This window comes from Malaya genurostris, chromosome 2, assembly GCF_030247185.1.
Source record: "Malaya genurostris strain Urasoe2022 chromosome 2, Malgen_1.1, whole genome shotgun sequence".
NCBI classification, from domain to species: domain Eukaryota; kingdom Metazoa; phylum Arthropoda; class Insecta; order Diptera; family Culicidae; genus Malaya; species Malaya genurostris.
In genome coordinates, this window is record NC_080571.1 from 233,068,610 (window position 1) to 233,091,737 (window position 23,128).

The 23,128-nt window shown below is 36.5% G+C and overlaps 1 protein-coding gene across 1 annotated transcript; it reads right to left on the reverse strand.

Moving 5' to 3' along the window:
* Positions 1-1,086: 1,086 nt before the first annotated feature.
* Positions 1,087-21,588, reverse strand: LOC131428135 (uncharacterized). Its single transcript, XM_058591830.1, has 3 exons — positions 20,992-21,588; positions 2,638-3,440; positions 1,087-2,576 (listed from the first exon to the last, which is right to left on the reverse strand). Exons 1-3 carry the CDS (start codon positions 21,003-21,005, stop codon positions 1,318-1,320), a joined length of 2,076 nt encoding a protein of 691 aa, XP_058447813.1. The 5' UTR covers positions 21,006-21,588; the 3' UTR covers positions 1,087-1,317.
* Between the last annotated feature and the right edge of the window lie 1,540 nt (positions 21,589-23,128).

A 23,128-nucleotide genomic window follows, 5' to 3' on the forward strand; every position in this document is an offset into this window, starting at 1 on the left:
TGTGGCTAGAATTACTACACCAAGACCGACTAATTGATCCACTGCTCTAACAGCTATGAATGATACTGGAGAACTTGTAACTGCATAAAACGGATCTTCAACTTGAACCGTTGAATCCATTCTCATTTTTTCGTAATATTATACCCGTTTTGCAGCTTCATTTGTTTACATTTCTTAAGTCTTCAATATACAGTAACCAAGGTTATGGTAACTGTTATTCAAAATCAATAAAATATCAACTTGTGTTGCCAGTTTGAATATTTTTCTAAGCAATTTCGTTTTGACATTACGAGTTACTGAGGGGTAGTTAAATTTGCGATACAGTTTTAATACACGAGTGGCAGGTCGTGTCGTCGGCCAGGGGTTTGATCCGAATGGAAACTGGGATATTTTTATGGCTAAGATGGTTTTAATCTTAAGACCTTTCAGTTGAGCCAGACCCAGTCAGCTTGGAGCGAAATAAATCTTCACTTCAGCAACGCCATCGCACGATATCACATTCAACATATGTCAATTGCATAGGTGCACAGTGTAGCTATTTTGGCGCGCACGGATTTCACATTACTCTCTCTTACTTCTATGTACGAGATTCGATTCGGACTCGCCTGAGGGCGCCATGCTCGCAAATGTTGCCAATAATTTGTTCGGGACATGTGAGAGCTGGATATCTTGTTAATATGATGTTTTTGGTTGAGCCTAAGATGGTAAAAATCGGTTTAACCATCTCTGAGAAAAGTGAGTGATAATGACATTTTTATTGTATATCACCATGTAATTCCGGAACCAGAAGTCGGATCCAAATGAAAGTCGGGAACTTCGTAGGGGACCGACAATATTTCTTACGCACATACATACATTTGCTCAGTTTTGAATTTGATTTGAATCTAATATTGTCTTCGAAACTACTTTTTTCTGGTTTTCATGTTACATACAGTTTAACAGTTGAATTCCTAAACATACAGATTGAGCATTGTTGCACACTAAACATCATTGAAATACGAGTAACCTAAAGTAATTAACAGAACGAATCAAATTTTGTATATAATGTGATATTATTACATACCAAACTTGTTTACAAACCAAAAATTGAAATATTGCGATAAAACAAAACCGCTTATTTGTCGTTTATTTCAATCATGAATACCGCACTCCCTCTTAAATATTAGATAATTCTTAAAAATCGAGGTTATCTTCATCAGCTTACGTAAAATACAAATCATATCCCTTGTTTTCTAGTACCTAATCACAAAATAAATCACATTTATCAATTCTTCGATTTGAAGAACACGCAAACATATTCCAGTTACTGCTGTTAAACTATCTCGTACAAAAGCAATATAATTTCATACGATAATCATCCACACAGTAGCTCTGCTTCCCATACAGATTGGTCCGGCTTACACTACCAGTTAACGAACTTTGATTTCTTGAATCAATCCTAATCGTTGCCTCGAACTCAGCTCCGCCTGGCCTCGTCACGAAACGTACACTGATATCACTGAATTGATTGGTCGGTTTCTTGGATAATATTTCCTCCGATGAAACACCCAGACTGGCGTCCTCGATCGTATACAAATGGAGTACGCTGCACTGAGGATACTTCTTCAACATTTCATTCAAACTTTCGACAGTGAATCTTGTAGCAGTCACTACGCGATAGTCGTTGGTAGCGATCGGTTTGTGGTCATGGCATGTGCACCAGTGGGCAGCGATCCCTGCGTCTTCACAAGTTCGTGTGGGTGCGATGGGCATAAAAAGACTGATTCCACGAGGTACGGGTTTTGTTTCAAGCAATTCAGTGGAGCGCTTCTTTATTGCTGTATGTGTCAATGAAGATAAGTCAACCAAATCTTTTAACGTTTCGTATAAGTCGAAAGGCGACGTCAAACGTTGCCGGTTTTGGCGTAGATTACGGTAGGCGGTCGGATACTTTTGTTGAAACCATGAAGGGAGAATTAAGTACAGGAACGGTTGCCGTTCTTCCATCATTCCTTGATATGTGTTGCGATAATCCCCCCATCGTATTCCATGATCACTAATTAAAATAACGGCCGTCTTATCGAAAAAGTTTTTCGCGGCCATGTGCTCCAGTAGGTCACTGTAGTCTTTGTCCACCAAAGAGGGGTAATTCAGCAGATCGTGCGTCATTGTACAAGCCCATAGTAGTGAAAAGCTAAGTCGATTGGTCATAGTAGTAACAATTTTTTTAGCATACTCCACCAGTATCTGAGTGGGATTTCTTCCACCTAGACAGAGCTTGGCATTTGCTTTCTTATTATATCCGATAGAAGAATCCGCCTCGCTAAAAAAGCTTCTCAGATAATAGTCGGTCGGTTGGTCGTGGAAGCCCTTCTTGAGATAATTAAACGTCTCTAGCGTACTGCTGTCCTCCGAATAGATTGTACGGTAACCGGCCTCCGCAAACTTATGCCAAATAAAAGGACACAAATCGAATGTACTGTTAGAATTCGGAAGACATGCTGCTGCCAGCTCATCCACATCCAACCCGGTTAAAACTGGTACGAGATTCGGGTACGTATTGTCACCGACTTTGTTATATCCAAACATTTCGACAGCTACAATTGAAAAAAAAATGAATTAATTACAACTACTAGGAAACATTTTCCTTTCATTTACCCTTTAGTCGATCTATTACAAATTCGGCAGTTTTATGCATTTGCCTGTGAAAATTCAGTCTTGAAACACTATCAATGCCTAGAATCATCACTCCTAGTTTATCCCCGTCGACAACATGTTTTGTTTCTAAATCGTTCCGTGCTTTTTCACATCGATTCTCCACATCAAGCTTAAGTGGAACAAATGCAAAAAAGTCTCTGTAGAAAATAACATTATTTATGCTTGGATGAGAGCAGATAACGGCTATAAATTCGCTGTCGATCTCCATCCGTTCTCCGTAGTCGAAACAAATGTCCTGGCCGACCATTCGTACACCATTATTGGATCGCCGTTCAAATGATCTATAGCAACATTGGATCAAAGTAGCGTTCGTCAGTTCGTAGTACTTATCAATATCCTCCTCCGTTAACTGAAACCAGATCGTGTTGCTATCACTTTGGATCAATGCCGGAGTGCAGTTTAGCGGATCGACCTTTTGAACGTACTTCTGGATGTGTTCATCCATAATCGGTAAACTGGGCATTTTACAACCTACTGTGTTGACGAAGTAAGAGCTATTATAGTTGAAATGTTGCTCATCATCTTTGGTTATGAACGCCTCCTCCCAGTATGGATTGCCTGAACCCGGTCCATAAATCCACGAAGGTAGACTGATACTGTACAAGAAAACCAGCAGGATGCTCAGTAGTATTAAAGCCAACTTGAAGCGTGCCTTGCGTGAAGGAATTTTAAAGGTGTGCACTCTGTGGGAAGGGCTTCCACGTGCTATTAGCGTCCGATAGTCGATACCCCTTGGCATCGTTCTGGAACAAAGAAAAGAAAGTAATTTGAATATAAAGACTAATATTTATATCGTAATTAAACGAAAAACTTCATCATTCAGTAAAAACCTTTCAAGCGAAGAGGTTGTGTTTCGATTGTACTGGCTCGTGAGTTAACGGCTGCTACCGAGACAATTCTAAGCTTTAGGTAGTTAAACTGCTCCTAACAAAGGCAATATTCTGGGCGTTTCCCGACTGGAGCTAGCAACGAAGGCCATTCCGTTCATACGCACAGAGGTGCGAGAGCATAGAAGTGACGAGTCACAGAGGTGCCATCGCATAAAGGTGCGAAGACGAAGGGGTGCAAAGGCACAGAGGTGCTAAAGCAACCCAGTGTTGATCTACCAGGTACCAGAATTTCTACGCTGCGTAGGATCGAAAGAGACGACATATATCGCGAGGTGCTGCACTGCAAGCATCACATTTGATCGCCACCAAGAGCAAAAGCACTGTACCTGGGGTCAGGTACAGGCAGCACACCAAGTTCAGTGGTGTCCACAACGACGGCAGAGCAACCGAGATAGCAGAAAACGACAGAAGACTGCCAATTAGAAACAGCAGAAGACTGCCAATTGGAAATCGTTGGAAGAGCTTCACGTCGTTCTTTACGATAGAGGAACAGAGACATCAGCTACAAGGTAGATTTAATTTAATTTATTTTTTTATTTTTCTTATATCTGAAATTTACTAAACTTAAGTTTTCATTTTGGTATTATTAATTTACAAAAAAAAATTAATGTAATGGATGATCTCATGGAAGATCATCCGAATCCGATTCCGGATACTAGTGAGAGCATAAATACTCCGAGGGCTAAACATTATCCACAGCGTACCACTGGGCCATGGATAGTCTATCTTCGAAAAAAAGAAAAGATTTTAAATTTGATTGAAAAAAAACTACAAAGGATTTGACAATTTGCCGGATCTGGGCTGCCTAGCCATGTCTATATCGATAAATTTCGTCTTCCTGTTCGGCTTTTCGTACCGCATGTTATGAATTGCACGAACTGTAAAAAATTCGGGCATACAGCTACTTACTGTAGTAATAAGTCCAAATGCATAAAATGTCAAGGGCCTCATAAGGATAATCTTTGCGATAAAGATGTTGAAAAATGTGTTTATTGTGGGGAAAGTCCTCATGATGATCTTTCAGTATGCGCTGCATTTAAGTTGCGTAAAGACAAAATGAAGCTTTCTTTAAAAGCACGGTCTAAGCGCACATATGCAGAAATGCTTAAAACGGTCATACATGTCTCCCATTTGGAAACCGAAAACGGTTTTTCAAATCTTGCGGAGCCAGAGGAATCTGACTCTGACGGAAATAATGAAGATACCTCGTTTGTCACTCCTCAAGGGTCTGTTAAGAGGAGATTACCAAACCACAAAATACCAAAAAAGACTGTGCCTCCTGGTTTGTCAAATTCACAAAACAATCCAGGAACTAGCTCAAGAAAAGACAATAATCCAAAAGGCTCCGTTTCACATTCACCAACAGGATTACTGAAGTGTTCGGAAATTGTAGAATGGATTTTCGCAGCATTCAATATTTCTGAACCTCTAAAGACTATCATAACGACATTCCTTCCAATAGCTAGAACTTTTTTGAAACAGTTATCAGCTTAATGGCCAGCTCTCTCAGGTTTTGTATCATTTGATGGATAATTTATCATCCGCCGCAAATGATTCAATCACTGTTCTGCAATGGAATTGTCGAAGCATCATGCCAAAACTTGACTCATTTAAAGTTTTGTTGCATAGTCAAAAATGTGATGTATTTGCTTTGTGCGAAACATGGCTTACATCAAACATGGACTTAAATTTTAATGACTTTAACATTATACGTCTCGATAGAGACTCCCCGTATGGTTTTAGCATGACGGTACTAAATGTGAGTAGCATGACACGAATCCCAAGACCTCCTGCACGTCCAAGTTCATTAGATTTATCTCTTTGCTCGGCTTCAATTCGACTAAATTGCACCTGGAAAGTATTTCCTGATTTACACGGTAGTGATCATTTACCAATCATCATCTCAATTAGCAGTAACAAAGGCATTGCGAATTCAGTTAATATTCCTTATGATTTGACAAAAATTATTGACTGGATGAAATACCAAAGTAATATTTCAAGTGTCTTAAATTCAATCGAAGAGCTCCCCCCACTTGAAGAATATGACTTCCTCGTTTGTTCGATTCTGGAGGCCGCAGAACAAGCCCAAACCAAACGATTTCTTGGTCCATCGTCTAACAGAAGGCCTCCAAACCCTTGGTGGGACAAAGCGTGCTCAGATGCTAAACACGTAAAACAAAATGCTTTCAAGACGTTTTTGAAACGAGGAGGAGAAACTCTTCAGAATTTTGAAAAATTCTTGACTTTAGAAACCAAGTACAAGAGCATACTTCGGGCCAAGAAATGTAGCTATTGGAGACACTTTGTCGAAGGTTTGCAAAGAGAAACCTCAATGAGCACTCTTTGGAATACGGCCAGACGAATGAGGCATCGTAATGTAGGAAATGATAGTGAGGAGTACTCGAGCCGATGAATATTTGATTTTGCGAGGAAAGTTTGTCCAGATTCTGTTCCTACGCATAGCATTATTAGGGAATCTTTTCCAAATAATGGTTCCATTGATAGCCCCTTTTCAATGATGGAATTTTCCATAGCACTCATGTCTTGTAACAATAACGCTCCTAGGTTGGACATAATTAAATTCAACTTGGTGAAGAATCTGCCCGACCTCGCAAAAAGACGTTTGTTGGAATTATTCAACAAGTTTCTTGAGCAAAATATTGTTCCACCTGACTGGAGGCAAGTGAAAGTTATCGCCATTCAAAAGCCGGGGAAACCAGCTTCCAATCACAACTCATATAGACCCATTGCGATGTAGTCCTGCATCAGAAAATTGTTCGAAAAAATTATTCTACGACGTCTCGACACTTGGGTCGAGACGAACGGTTTGTTGTCAGATACTCAGTTTGGCTTCCGTAGAAATAAAGGGACGAATGATTGCCTTGCATTACTTTCGTCTGACATCCAAATTGCCTTTGCTCAAAAACAACAAATGGCCTCTGTTTTTTAGACATTAAAGGAGCATTTGATTCAGTTTCCATTGATGTTCTTTCAGACAAGCTCCACCAACATGGACTCCCAGCGGTTCATGACAGTATATTTTAACCATATGTCACAGGAAATCAACCCTTCAAGATATATTCCTATCCGTGTCAGCATCTTAAGTGCGTGGAATCCCGGATCATCTACGCTCGTTGGAAATCCCAAAAATATTTACAAGTGAGTTCAGGCATATTAACTCTGAGAAAATATTTTACACGGACGGTTCACGAATTGAAGAGGCTACTGGGTTTGGTATATTCAACAGTAATGTTTCGGCTTCATTTAGGCTTCAAGAACCTGCATCTGTTTATATAGCAGAGTTAGCAGGAGTTCATTATACTTTGAGTGTAATCGTCACATTATCTGCAAACCATTATTTTCTTTTCACAGATAGTCTGAGTGCAATTGAAGCAATTCGCTCAAACGCTGCTGGCAAAAATGAACCTTTTTTCTTGGGCAAAATAAAACAGTGCCTTGAATAATAATTATCAAATCACAATAGTTTGGGTCCCGGCTCATTGCTCCATTCCAGGCAATGAAAGAGCCGATATTCTAGCCAAACGTGGTGCTATTGAGGGTGAGATTTATGAGAGACCAATTGCTTTCAACGAATTCTATAGCGCGTCTCGCCAAAGAACACTTGTAGAGATTTCATTCCTGTGATGTCCAGACTCATGTCCAATCACTACACGTTAGATGCACATCTCCTTCGAATTGGACTTTCCGAGACTAATCATTGTGCTTGTGGCGAAGGTTACCGCGATATTGACCATGTCGTTTGGACATGCGTGGAGTATCGTGATGTCAGATCTCAACTAATAAATTCCTTGCGTACCCAAGGTAGACTATCCAATGTCCCAGTTCGCGACATTCTTGCTTGTCGTGACGTTCCTTACATGAAACTTCTTTATTATTTCATTAGGTCCATTGGAATTCCAATTTAAATTTCATTTTATGTTAGAAATAACTATTTTCTCTTCCATGAGTTCAACCAATAGCCAGCTATCTTATATTAAATAAAAGTGATGAACTGATACAAACAAACCTGAAATAGTTATAAGATCATGTGCAAAATAAATGTATTTTATTTAATGTAATTTATAATAGCAACTCGCTTGATAAAAACAGTATTTAGATTAACTAATGAATACCAAAATACTGATATGATATTCGAAATGTATTAGGTTTAAATTACTATGTATTATGGATCCCACGGCGAAGAAAAACTTATGTATATTGCCTATGAAATAAACGTATTTATGAAAAAAAACAAAAACTACTATTAACCAATTAATAATATTAATATAATAACTGCTAATATATAAATTATAATATATACTACATGATACTTATAATTGTTATAGGAATAAATTGAGCTGGTGGAGGTCATCAGTCTATGATGACATTTTGTCAATCGAATGGCGTCGTCTGGGTGCTATCGTCTTCTGCGTTAGTTGCAGAATGAGAGGATTCGAATTGGTTTTTTACGTAATCACTCATTTGAAACCCAAAAACCTGTTTCAATCCACCTAGTGGTGTAATGATGCCTTCTTTATGCGAATTGTATTCTCAGTAATATTATTGTGGCATTCTTGAATTTGTTCGGGTTTTAACTAGAATAGGTTAAAGATCGAAATAGTTTCGAGCCAATATTATAACTTTTTTGCAACATTGGTGTGAATAACGGTTTGAAATTTTAATCAGCGCTGTAGTTCCGGATTACCTATTGTTTGTGAAAATCGGTTTAGCCATCTCTGAGAAAAGTGAGTGAGCTCCATTTTGCAGGCCCAGCACTGACTAATATATTGGAACAGTTTTGGCCCAATTTAAAAGAATTTTTCCCTATTTTACATTGCCACTCTATACGACGACTAAGAATTTCAAACACTCATCACACTGTTATTCCGGAACCGGAAGGCAAATACGAACAAAATTCAGAAATGTTGTGAAAGACCGTAAGAGAAAAGTAAGTCAGTTCCGTTTTGGAGGTTTTTGACCCCAATTTCCGGTACTTCCGGAACCGTATCAACAAAAGTAGAGTTGATTTTATTGGCAATATCTATGTTGATTATATTCTGCTTTACCCTTATGTTAAGCAAAAATTGATTCATTTTATCTGTGGTCTTAATTGTGTAATGATACAACAAAGCTTATTGTTCAAATGAACCGTGTTTCTTATAAACATAATGAACAGAATAGTTTTTTGCTTTTTTCAAAAGTGAAATATTATCTGCATATTCTTTTTTCTTGGTTATACTTATACTTATATACCATAAAGAAAAATAGGTATTCTTATTTATATGTTTATGTGAAATGAAATCTTGAAACTTCAAATAGTACTCGAGACAAGTCTCCTAAACAAAATGATATAACATTTAAAAATAATAAATGATAATTCTGGCACGTAACCAGAAGGGGGAGCACATTATTCACTAGGCTACTTCCGGAACCTGAAACTAGGAATTGAAATGTGATTCACAAATTGGAGCCATCTCATTTTCATGCTATTCTATGAATGATCCTTGCAATGAATTCTAAGAATGTATCGCATCATCGCTAGCCTTGTGGATTTGGGTGGTTTACAAATATACATGTTTAAAATTATATATTATACATGTGAAACCGAAACGGCACCCAGATTGTTTTTGTTGCTGCAAAAGCTTACTCATTTTAAGTACACTCAGTAAAATAGATGAATATTTCTCGAGCGGCTCTTAGTTTTCGATCACTGACTGATAACAGTTAACATAAAGTATATAAATACGGTAATGCGCACAATAAACAAAAATTGAATAACCATTAATTATCCTGTCTTTTCCGGAACCAGAAGTCGGATTTAGCTGAAATTTATTAAACCATTCTTTCGAAAATCGTCCAAGTTCTCTCTGAGAAATCTTCTGTTTCGTAGTTTTTGATCGTTGCAAAGAAGATTGTTTGAAAAATCAATAAGAGGTATATATCGAAATTTTTGAACGCTCTTTTCCGTGCTTTCGGAATCGCTATATTCGAATCGAACCAGCAAAATTTTCAAACTAAGAAGTTCCTCTTTACATTTACACACTCAATACTCTGTAATTCCGTCAAAGTCAAATCCGTACTATGCACTCTCATTGAACATAACTCAAAATTGAGTGACACACCATTCAAATTCATAAAAAGTGCACGTACTCTAAACTTGAGTTACCACCTATCTTCTCTTTTTGGAGTTAATGGACGAAACTGTCAAATTTGAGTATTTTTTACTCAAAATAAAAAAAAATCTAAATTTAAGTGAGTTTAACTCAAAATTTGACTTCTTTACAATCAAAATAAAGAAATTCTTCTTCGTTTATGTTTATATACATGGATTCCCTAGATCTTTTTTCTTTTAAAAAAGAAGTGCAAACGAGTTACTTAAAACCGTTTAATTTGACCGGATTGGAGTCAAAATTGCACGATTTTGATATCCTCATGTTCTTACTTAGCATAATTGAAACCATAAAGTTACTATTGAACACATCTATGATTGATGATTCATGGTTTCAAAAACCGGATACGAAAATTCTTTTTGGTTGATTAATCACTTTTGAGTTTGTACTCACACTTTTAAAACACAAGAGGTAGTAAAGGCGCACCAAGAATTAGATACATGAACAAATTAGTTGTTTTATTGTTGATCTGGGTCCCTCCCGAAACGAAATCGCCTGACGACTGTAAACGAGACTATGACTTTTTAAAAACCAGCTCCGGGATTTGCTCAATGTTCGCATATTCGATTTCCGGTGTTGTAAAAAAGTCTTGCCTTCGAACTTAATTAACATACAAACATATAAATAAACGGAATTTTTCTAGTCTTGATCTGTTTTTGTTATTATCTATTTTAAGTCTCGCGTTTCAAAATGTGCTCCACTTAAAGTTTTTATTACTTCAATGCGTTTAAATGTCATTCGGGACTATAAAAATGTCAAATTGTCACCGTTGACTCAACTGACAAAATCAGCATTTTTTCTCTAAAAACCTAGAATTAGAACTTATTTTACAAAAATGACCCCACATAAATTATTAACTTCAAAACAACGTTATTCGATATAATAGTTTAAGGAGAACGATATATAGAAGAAAACAAAACTAACATTTCACTGATTCCACATACCGTTTGATGATTCGGTTATTCAATTTTTTGGTTATATGTGAGTAAATTGAAATAAGAGAGTGCTTAAGCTATATTAAATTAACTCAAACAATGTACTGAGTTCAATCAATAAATAAAATTTGGAGTGAAATGCAAATAACTTTGGTCCTTTGATAATGCTGCAGTCTGAATATGGTTTGAATTTGGGTGAATTCATGATTGCAAAGAATCCAGAAATTAATTTTGGGAGGGGCGAAGTTCTCCGGGACAGCTAGTAAATAATAAATTTCTGTGCTAGATGTAACCAATCCGCAATGCATTATCCACATCCTTAATTAGAAAATAATACAAACTTTTAATTTTATGCATTTTTTCTTCTACTCCAGATTTCCACAGTTTGTTTGGCACGACAAAGTGTGTTCTCGCCTATCCGTTTGTATGAAAGTATGAACTTCTAGTCTGGAAACCGATTTTCTGGTATGACTCCATACTGTCTGGCTGCATAAGTTTGCCAACTGCAGCGGCATTGTATCTGTGTCACAAGAGCTCATTATATTATCGTTCATACGTAAAACACAGCGGCTCTTGAGGAGAATGGAGGAGCATAAAAGATGTTTTCGTTTCTCTATACGAGACAGTTTCAAATTTTTTTTTTATATTTTAAATTTAAATCAACGAAAAGAGTATACGTAAAGTTCGCTGCTTGCGAAACACTTTTCTTAGCAGTTCAAATTGAACTGCTCTGCACTGACGAGTCTAAGACGAAACGTAAAGAAATGTTGAATATAATTTTGTTAATGTTTCAATCACTCCATTTTTATTGTCATCAAAATAGGTCGGTTCTTGTACACAACCAGGCCCTGTCAGCTTGGTGCGAAATCAATCTTCAGTTCAGCAACGCCATCGCACGGCATCACATTCAACATATCATGTCAATTGTATGGACGCGCAGTGCTGCTAGTTTCGCGCGCACTAATTTGACATTTTTCTCAACTACTTGTATATACTAGATTCGATGCGGACTCGCCTCAGGGTGCCCTACTCGCAAAAAAGAATGTTATCAATAATTTGTTCGGTAAATGTGAGTGCTGGATATCCTGATAATATGATGTCTTTGACACAACCCTGTAATAGTCTGAATAGTCTAATACGATTAAGATGATCACTTGCAGGATGTTGGCATCCATCAGAATCTCTCACATTAAAATTCGAAAAATGCAGCGTAGTTTCCAACTTTCGTCTAATATGTTAACAAAGATATTTCGTCAGGGTGCAATTATAGTGTTGCTTAAGTGAAATTAAATTTTACCTCTTTATTGGGCCCCAGGTTTCGTCAGTCCTAATTTTCTTTTTCATTTTCTAATATCTAATACACACATTTTTATTTGGCATCCCTGTCCAGGCTCCGTAAGATCGTTAATTCGAAACGACACCCATACTAGTATAAGGATGTGTTCCACATCAATACTTTCAATTTCGCATTGCGTGTGAACGTTACCCGACGTAATTGACTGTATTAGTGACGAATAAACTTTTTTCAACTTCCATCTTGACGCACTTACGCCTACGTAGTTGACTCGTTCAGTTTAGACCAAAATTAGGCCCAGAATCCAGTTCTGAAATTCAAGTTCAGAATTCAAGACCAGATTTTCTTTTTCATTTCCAGAACCCAGATCTAAATCTTAGTTTCTCGCCCAGAATCGAGTTCCAGAATTGTGGAACCGAATTTTAGAACTTGGATTTTTAAATCGAAATCTAAAACTGAGATCGGAACCTCGATTCAAGACTCGGACGCTCGGAATAAATTCCAGAAATGAATTGTGGACTTGCATTTGAATTTTGAAACTGAGTTCTGAAAGTTGAGGTTAAGACCAGAATTCAGTTTCAAAATTTCTGTTCGGAATTCAGAAGTCAACATCAGAATTCCGAAACTGAGTTCTGAGCCTAAAGTTCTGGAACTTCTGACCGAAATCCAGGTACATAATTCAGATCCCAAATTCAATTGTGTTTCCAGAATTCAGAACTAAATTGCTTTCCAGAATCCATGTACAGAATTCAGTTCAGCGCAGGACATGAATTTGGTTCAAAAACTCAGTTCTACAATTATAAAAATTCAGGAACTAGATTCTAAAATTTTTTAACTAAATTCCAGAGCTGGATTCTAAAAAACGCATTTCGGAGCTGAATTCTGGATTCGAATTTGAAAACTGAATCCTGAATCAGAATTCTGTAGCTGACACTCAGCGGAAGATTCCAGGTTCAGAGTTTTGTGCTAGGATTCAGGTTCAGAATACAATGCCGAGCCACAATCCTGGTCTCGAATTCAGTTCCATAGGACAGGTTCAGTAATCAGTTTCACAATCCAGAATTTAGTTCTAGAATTCAGTTCTCGAATTCAGGTTCAGAATTCAGTTCCCGAATCTAGCATCAACATTGAGAATTCAGATACCAAATTCAGTTCTGTGGGACTGAAAAGGGCCTTGAATTGCCATGACCTACAGGATCTGCATTTAGGCAGAACTTTCAGACGGAATCAGTAGGTGCATTTGAAACTCACAATGAATCCCGACTCAAAATCCGAACAACTTAACTTCTCATACATGAAGCTCTGACGACTTCCACTGCTACACACTGGAAACGCAAATCGCTGTTAGAAAGTGTTCTCCTCAGTCACGTACCCAGAAAGGGGGCCCGAGGTAAAGAAATGTAATACAATAACAGTTCCAGTGAAAAAGTTTAAAGTGTCTGTTTAAAACACCTGTAAAAGGCACACCGAGAATTAGGTACATACGCAATTTTCAGTAACAATATTTTTTATCTTTGGGCCCCTCCCGAAACGAAATCCTGGGTACGGGCCTGGTTCTCCCAATTAAGTTTCTTTACTCCATTTTGCTTTTTAGCAGGCCTTTGGTGTGGTTTTGTTGTGTGTTCGGCAGCGACAGTTTTTCGGTACAATTCTGTTGCTCGCTTTATTTCAAATGCGTGAGGTCTTCGGTGTTACTCTGCCGTTGCACAAAAAATAATGGGGAAAAGTTGAATGTTCATCTTTTATACCGATATCTTTTATACCGATACAGTTGTACGGCGATGACAACCCTCCCTCAACAAATCTACAGATGAATCACATAAAATCTACGGATTTCGCATTGTTTCTCTTGATAACAATTGAAAATGATTGAATGTTGTTACATCATCTCCATTTTTTTTTGTATATCCAATTAGAAAAAGTAATGCATCTATTCGCCACCGGTCACTGATTTTTGGAAGCCTGTCTGTTAGTGCTATGTAAATGTACGTGTATAAGTATACTTGAAACCAAATCTACGAATTTAGCCTCAGGAAAATGTAGCATCACGGTTTGTACAGCAGCAGATATTTTGTTCTCTTCATCAGAACGCGTTCCAATGGGCTGATGCTGACATGGGTCAAGTCAGACAGGTTTTTCAATAGTGAACTATACAATCACTTCAATGTTGTTAATATACATGTTTAAGTTGAAAATTTTAGAATTTATTGGTAATCAGATTATATAAATCCTTCAACAGATCACTGAGCTATGTGCATCAAAAATTATGGCTGAAAATCTAACACAATCATACGTCATAAGTTTTCCACTTTGATAATCGTTAATACTAAACATATTAGAAAACTTTAATTTTCAATTGTTTGTGATTATGTCATACAACTGAAAATGTTATTATACGATGTGTGATCATATTTCTGATGACATGAAGCAAAAATTATGTTGATACGTTAGATACGACAAGAGATATTCGCGATCAAAAACTTATCACATTCTCAGAGGTTGAATTTTGGGAAGGCGCACCATAGTAAAGTAAGTCACGACAAATAAGCATTTTATAAGATTCATAATAACTAATCGGGTTCGTCAACTCATGAAGTTGTAGTGTATTGTTATGAATAAAGACTGTCCCAGAAAGTATGGACGCAACCAAAAACCGCTGTCATTTCGCAATGGTTCAGAATCTGTCAATTTTTAAGGCTGCGTCCTGTTGTTCACACTTTTCTCTAACCACTTGTGCAGTTGTTTATTCGTTTTGATTAGTTTGTTTCGAAATGCGTGGACTTTCAGCAGAACAACGTCGAAAAATTGTGTACAAATGGTGTACAGAACGCGGACTATCACTGAGAAAGATAGCAAAAGTGGAAGGAGTAAGTGAAAAAGCCGTGCGAAATGCTCTTGCCGGGACCACAATATTATACGGTACGAGAAGAACAAGTGTTAAACCAGTCCGAGACATCGATTGAAGTCGAAAAATTTGGTAAGAAAGCTATGGTCTGTATAATTTGTAGCTGCGATAAGATTTTGAAACCCTTCATCACCACTGCTTCAATGAACAGCGAAATATACATCAAGGAATGTTTACAAAAACAACTTCTACCCATGACTCGAAGCCACAAGGATCCTGTTGTCTTCTGGCCAGATCTTGCTTCTTGCCACTACTCGAAATCAACGGTAGAATGGTATACTACCAAAAATGTCACTTTCGTTCCAAAAGACCTGAATCCACCACTTCGACCAATTGAGGAATTTCGGGCATTAACGAAGGCACATCGTAGGAAACATGTCTCGGTAGCCGAAATCATTCAACAGTTCGAAAAAGATTGGAAAAAGTGTCAAAACTTGTCGCCAAGAAGTCTGTACGGAATTTAATGAGGAACGTTTGCAAGAAGGTGCGCCAGCAGCTACAATGGCTAAGTAGCAAATGTTGAGAAAATTATTCTGTTGTTGTAGCCTAATATTATCAGTATATCGAATAAAATCTGAATATCTAACACTTGTGAATTATTTACAGCGAAATCAAAGTGCGTCCATACTTTCTAGACAGTCTATAACTAAATTTTTACTACTCGTATTGTCGACCACAACAAGTATCATACTCAGCATGCACACGTCTTGCTTATGAACCGAAGTACACAGCTCATGCCAAAGATTTTGATCTGTAACAAAAAATGAATAGTTTCACTATAAGCGAAAAAATCAATATTAAGAGCATTTTCGTTATGAAATGAATGTCTAAATTGATCGCCTTAAACCATATGCACAAATATGTCTCACTCGTATTAGTCAATAAAAACACTCATAGTTCATAACCATCCATTGTTAGTGTCTGTTTTACTAACAAAACGTATCGTACGGCAACAGCACTCAATCAGTGCAAATATTTCGTATATCCTATGTGTCGGTTTTACACGATACGTTTTGTGCGATGATTCGTTCAATTCATGCGGTTGAAATTTTTGCGCACCTTATTTTGGCACTGAATTTCACCTTAACGCTTGTTTATACTAAACATTTCATTAAACATTCAATTTTGAGTTATTTGCAGTTATTTCATACTACTGACAATTTTATCCTAAATTGCTGAAAACATTTCCGATGGTATGGAAAAGAAATTATGTTGCTGTCGTAAATACAACAATAGATATTCACGATTAAGTTCTACTCATTCTTGTGAAAAGGTGCCCCATAGTAAAGTAAGTTGTGTTCGACAAAAAATCAACGGTTGTAAATCGATTTTACATATTTACCTATGATATGACTTTAATCCAATGGCAACATACAAAGCTTCCAACCGTTTATTAAAAAAATAATTACAATATGAAGACGTATGTCTTTATAGTAATGAATACACTTGGCTGTACAAGTTCATCTACTGATCGAACCTGACGCTTTTAATTTTTTTATCAACAGCACTATTATGTTCGACTATTGCTGGTCTTATATTGCTACTTATCTTCACCATTGATCATCCAACTGTGAAGATATATCCATTGGCGCTAAATTGCTTTCCAAAACTATATATAGCAAAATGCTGTCACAAATATGGCGTTGACATAATTTCAAAGAACAACCAGCCGTCGCTTCTAGTCGCAGACATATAACTCGTGACTCTGCTGGCAGCAACACATCGAGTATGAGTTTGTTGGGAACTAAAACTGTTACTATTCGTTTTACTTGTCTTTCCGACACTATCATTCTAATTGATATTGAGTATTCGCATAAGATTATATCACGTCATGTCTGGACAAAATAGTACATTTGAAAAAATCTCCAACCTTTAGTTGAACAATTTGTCAATCACTGTAGACTATACAGCAATTACAATTACAATCTAACTGCTTGAAATGGAAAGTGAAGATGCTCGGCAGCCTACAGAATCATCGAAAATTATTACACGAGGAAAGCAACTCTTCTGCTATCATACCATCTACGGTTAATAAATTCCATCATTTAATATTAATCCGAGCCGATGATCCCATTCAGCCAGGCACACAGAAGCAAGCACGCTATTTCAATTTATGCTATACCTTGTAGCTACTGATATAAGTTTAGTGAAAAGCGAAAATCCTTCCTATTGATGATTTTCTCCCATATCCCGTATCCAACCCGTACTTTTCTCGCACATCCTTCCTTCGAGGATTGAAGAAGACGAGTACTTTTTTTGTGACCCCATCACACAGTTTCCGTTCCCCATCCGACTTCCTCTCATAATTACGTGGCAATGCGGTAGTGATATAGACATTGCCAAGTTTGCTTCGTCAACCATGTGGCATTTATAGGTGCCGAGAGACGAAGTTGTTGTAATCAGTGGAGTTGGCTGCTGTTTAGCTTCAATTACAATTAACCTATATCAATGCTGCTATTTGTTGCCATTCGTTTTCTCAAAACAATTATGAATATTCTTGAATTTTTACTGAGAGAAAATACGTAATTTACTTTTTGTGTGCATTTACTTCTGCAAAGGCAAGTCGAGTATTCTGCACGCCGAAAAATATATTGTTAAAATAAATAAATTTCGGGTAACTCTAACGAATCTGTTGCTGATATAGTGACAATAACAAATCTGGTTTGATTCAACAAACGCTTTTTGAAGCAATCAACATTTGTTTGGAATAACCATACTCTAGCGATATCTTGGTTAGAAACAACTATTGTTTTGGTTCGATGGGCAACTAATGGATTTGTTGTTTCAAACAACCGGAATTGTAATTGATGCGTAATTGCATTGGGTAGATTGAAGCTCACTAGAAAACATGCAGACTAAAGCTTATTAAAAAACATGCGGTTTCGATCAAAAGAAAAACAAACGTTTTGCTATTGCAATTATAACTAGAAATAAACAACATTTACATAATGTATTTTTCAAATTGTGCAAATATTTTATATTCATATTGTCACTTCAGCTGGTACGAGAGGGTAAAAATTCTACGTAAATAAAATGAGACCATCATCACTGACAAGAGAGTATGATAATTTTCCGTAATTTTTGTACTTAAAGTATTGGCGTTCTTCTATGAACAGACTTAGCCTAGTGTGCTTTAATTCTTCTTTCACTGAGAATCCTTCCGCGATACACGAAGGAACGTCAGGATAAACAATTGAAATATTGTCATTATTGTTTCTTGCCCTGGTCATATCAACTAAAATAATCTGTTGATTTTCTTATAATCTGCAACAATTTTTTTGTTTTCGAATCCTGTTAACTGGCAGAGAATAACGACTGCAGTATTTTACTAGTTGAATTAAATTCAATTTGCGAACAGCGCATTTTCGGCCAGTTCAAGACAATGTAAATAAAAATGCTAAAGGCGAAAATGGAATTGAAAATGCTCTTTCTGTGTACCATTTTGCAATTGAAGTAAAAGATGCCTGATAAGGAGTGTATCGAAAATAAGCTATCCACAAATTTTTCTTTCAAATTATGATAAAAACGATTTTTTATTCAAACTAAAAATCGATACTTTACTGTACGAGGTTAAACTTGAGCATAATGAAAACCGGATGAAATTTACGTTATTCCTTCACGAATTTTCGAACTTTTGATCGAACGCTCTTCATCAAATTCCGACCAAAACAGTGAAAATGTACTATTCTTCTTATATAAAGGCAGCAATCTCTTCTGGAGACACTCAGATCGATAGATTTCTGCATTTATAGTTCCGGTAATGTAAAAAATGGTTGACTTCAAACCACAGGAACATATTGCTAGACATGTTGAGTGCAAACCTGAACTCAGAAATTGTTTTAAATCACCTTTTTTTTGCAAAAATCGAGCGAAAAAGGTTTGAATGCAAAAACCGGATTTTTTCGAAACAAATGTTTTGTCCGATTCTTGCATTCAAAGTTTTTCTGGAGACTGTTGCGAAACAAAAATGTCAAAGTTCTGGCTGTAAGCGGGGGAAATCGGCAAAAAAAATATTGATATTGCAAGAACCATATAAAAACATGCATTTCGGAAGAAGCAGCTAAGTTTTGATCCGGTTTCTATAATCAATTTTTTTTATGTGGAACACATCTTGATTTTCTATATAGGGGTGCAAATCAGAAACTCAAGGAAAAATACACTTAGAAATGTGGTCAGGTTTTAAACACGTACAGCTCAGTCTATTTTGTATCAATTATTAATATTATTTCATAATTTGATTAGAAATATTTCTAAGTTTCGATTTGAATTAATGAAGTCACGTATTTTCAATTATATATGATTGAAATTTTGATTAGTAGCGAGCAGTGTCCAGTCTGCTAAAAATCTCCTGCATACCGGATTTCCCTGCCATAGACGACGGTTTTGAAGGAGTAAGCGATATATCAATGGGAAAGCATCGCTCTGATTGGTCAATCGATGAAAAAGCGAATCTGTTGAATGCACCCGGATCTATAAATATAAGCGAAATTATAGCTAACGTTTCAATCCTACGCGTAGCATGCTAGCGGTAGGTTGTTGCTAGACAGCGAGGCAAAAAGTGCAATAAAACGATTTGAAGCTTTAATTGGCATGCTCTGATCTGATGTCATGCAAGCTCAGATGAAATTCCATGTTATGTCGTGAGCAATTACCTCAGTGTAAATTTTGAGTGCTTAAGATTATTTCCTAATTTATATAAGATGAACTCGATTGATAATGAGAAAAAGTTTATCGCTTCAACCGAAATCGCAGAATGGCAGAGAAAATTAGGGCTATAAAAATAACTGCTTGCATGCAAAACTTGAAAACAAGCTTGGCGAAGAGAAGCTAAAATATCGAAATCCGTATCGCAAGTATGTACAAAGATATAATTGCATACATTTGGGATATTGGTGTAATTTTGTCGGATATTAAACAAATACAAATCAAGACAAACAATGTTCGATGTTGGTTACTAATAAAGATCAATCTAGACAGACTCTCTTGCAATGGCGGATTCAAAAGTGTGACGATTGATTGAACTTTTTGATTGTAGATCATTAGAAATTTTTTGTTGCCTTGTTCCACATTAATGGCTCGAACAATCCTGATCCTTGTAGTTTTTTGTCCGGTTCTTGCAAAAAAAATAAGTATTGTAAGTAAGAAATTTTTATCATTCAATACGAAGTTTGTAAAATTCATAACACACGTACATTTAAATTCGTTTAGTATTCATTAAAATCTAGATTGTACTTGATTATATATTATAATGATTAACAATTGGACAGGTTTCCCAGAAACAATTATACACATTATACACATTCTGGTTCGACGACTTTCAAATGATTGAAATGAAATTGAGAGATTACAAACTAAATCCTCTAGATAAAATTCTCAATGTTTGTTCTAAACAATAGTCGACTTAAGGGGATCCAAATGTGTGAGGGTGGGATTTCGACCGCTGATTTTTTGTTAAGAGAACTATTTCAAAGTTAAAAAAAATCTTTTCTCTGTTTTTCAGTAGCTACTGGTGTAGAATTTTGACGAAATTTTTAAAATTTAGGTAGAAGCAGTACGTTTTACAATAATTAATCTTTAGTTTTTTGATATATGCTAATAAACGAATCAGTAAAAATTTCAAATCAATCTCCCATAAGTAGATTTTTTTTAATTCCGTTCACAAATTTAAAAAACAAAACACTATTTCGGAAAAACTGCGTTCAAAGTTTGGAAAAACAACAGAACTTTCTATTGTATGCTCACATTTAATCTGCAATACATGAATTCATGGAAGTTATTGAATGACAAAAGGATGCCTGTACTTTTTTTCTATTCCAAAAACACGCATTTAAACTATAAAATGAATTATTTGTAAGTAACTTCAAAATACCGCCTATTACCGCTCGGTTGACTCACTCTAATACGCAATAGGATTGCATAAAAAGGATTTCCGTATTTTATTGAAGATTGTCAAATAATGATTTAGTATCAATAATATTTACACTAATTTTCTCTTGACTTAGTGAAAATAATTCGACTAACATGTATTCCTCACAATACCACTTCAAGTGTGCCTTTACACAGGTACGTGCCCTCAAGTGGATTATCATTTACCACTCACCTTGTTTTAATCATGTGTGTTTTGCTGCGAGAGTTTATCAGACGTATCCACCGAGGTGATGTCCTTGTTCCTTTTGAAGCTATGTTTCAATTGAACAACTCGAAAACTATACAAATGTTGACTCGAATCTAGTTCAATATTGTTTCATTTCGACAGGGAAACGATTGAGATATTGATATATACTTTTTTTTCCGGCCAAATATTTTCATACCGCCCTGAAGGCGTCTCATGAATTAGGTCTGATTATTTGTCGTCCTTCAGTGCGAAATGCTTTTTCCCGTTTGCACTACAGATCCGGCGAGAAATTTTCACATCCCTTCAGGACAGGGAGCTTCATTTGTTACTGCCCACGAGATAAATAGTTTGAAATCCCCAGAAATTAAACTTTAACTCAATCCACTCAATTGTATTTCACTGTATAGAGTTAGTATTTTTCGAACTTCGAAATGATTCTGCACTGGAAAGACTGCAGACAGTTTATTCAACATTTGTTCGAGATCCGACCATTCCCAACCAAAACGAGGAAAAGTCATTCATCTCAGCTTCGAAAAACACACCTTTTCGCGATGTTCTCCGGGCTCCAACTGAGCTGCAACATCGGTGCCTTGGTTGAAGTATTGAAAGGATGCACTTTATCACGCACGGAAAGTAAAAGTCGTCCTAGAACAGTATCCAACATCTCTTCATCTCTTTCGAGCCGGCCAACAGCTAAGTACGTATCTCGAATGAGACGATTTTCAGCATCTCCGGATGGATGGATTCTGCGCTCCATTTTGAGAAAAGCTCTCTGCATCTAACAGGTGAACGATGAGATTGCTATGGCAACCAGGCTCTCGTGCTCGTCTGCCGGAAAATATAATAAAACACAACCCCAGCCACCCCAATCATGGAGTCACAATGGCGTGGTGGACACTAAGGTGCTATTAGGCGTGTGATGTTTCCGTTGTCACCCCTTCCCAAGTAAGCGTTCTGTTGAGGACACGCTCGAGAAAAGTGCAGAGATTTGCTTTCATACAAATTAAGCTATTCTAGATTGTTATACACAAGTATCAAGTGCACGACATAGTTCCATTTATGATGCTTTTCTCTCGCAGCTTAGTGTTTACAATTTATCAGTACTGTTAACCGTACGAAAAGTAGGGCACGAAAAATGATTCAGATATACTCAAATGACACATTTTGATAAAAAAAAAACATTCGTTTGGATTCATTTCCGTTTATGTCCGACTTACAGTTTACTTATTTTACTATCAGTTTGACGAATTCCTGTCAGTTACTTCCCAAATCAGTAAAAGGTAATTCTAATTCTGGGTCCTAAGACATCGTTGAATGCAAGAAATAAACACAGGAAATGACATTTGTAACAATGTATACCTGTTCTTTTTAAGCCTCCAACCAGAAACTAATCACAAAGTAAAAAAAAAAACAGAAAAGTTTTCTCTTCCGTTCCATGCTAAAACTAGTTTGTCTGAAGTTTGTTTGTTTTCTACTCTTTTGTGAGATGCCCCTTGTAAGGTTTGTGTAATCTTCTTGTAACTACAATTCAGCTTGCTTAAGATACTTAATCAAAACAGACGTTTCGCTACGATTTGGTAATCGAAACCATGTACGATAATAAGTAGTGGATAACAAGACGATTGTGAGATGAGTGAACTTAAAGAATAAAACTTTTTAATGCACCTAGTGGTGTAATGATGCCTTTCTCATATTGTTTATATTTTCAAAAAACTTGAAAAGAATTAAAAACTTTCTTTGGGTATAAACTAACATAACCTTTTAAACTTGTGAACAGCTATGTCAAGTTAATAAGAATTTTTCTTTATTTTGCATCGTCGCACTAAATGACGGTTTGATATTTTAAACACACTTTCCCTTTCAGTTTCGGAACAAACATTCGGACCCGGACGAAATTCAACAGCAACCTTTGAGACTACACGGCCTTTTATTTGAGCCTAAGTTTGTGAAAATCGATCAAATCATCTCTGAGAAAATTGAGAGAGTTTCGTTTTAGAGTTTTTGACCACTATTTCCAGTACTTCCGGAACCGGGAACTGAGAAACGGTATAGAATTTAACTAAATTAAATCAGTTTTAAGCCAAATCTAGAAAAAAATTTACCCGTTTCTGTATCGTGGCTC

Bases quoted from the DNA above. Each gene is read 5' to 3' on its own strand.
- LOC131428135 (XM_058591830.1), bottom strand. The intron at 2,577-2,637 runs GTAAATGAAAGG...TTTCAATTGTAG, and splicing joins TGTAATAGATCGACTAAAGG to CTGTCGAAATGTTTGGATAT.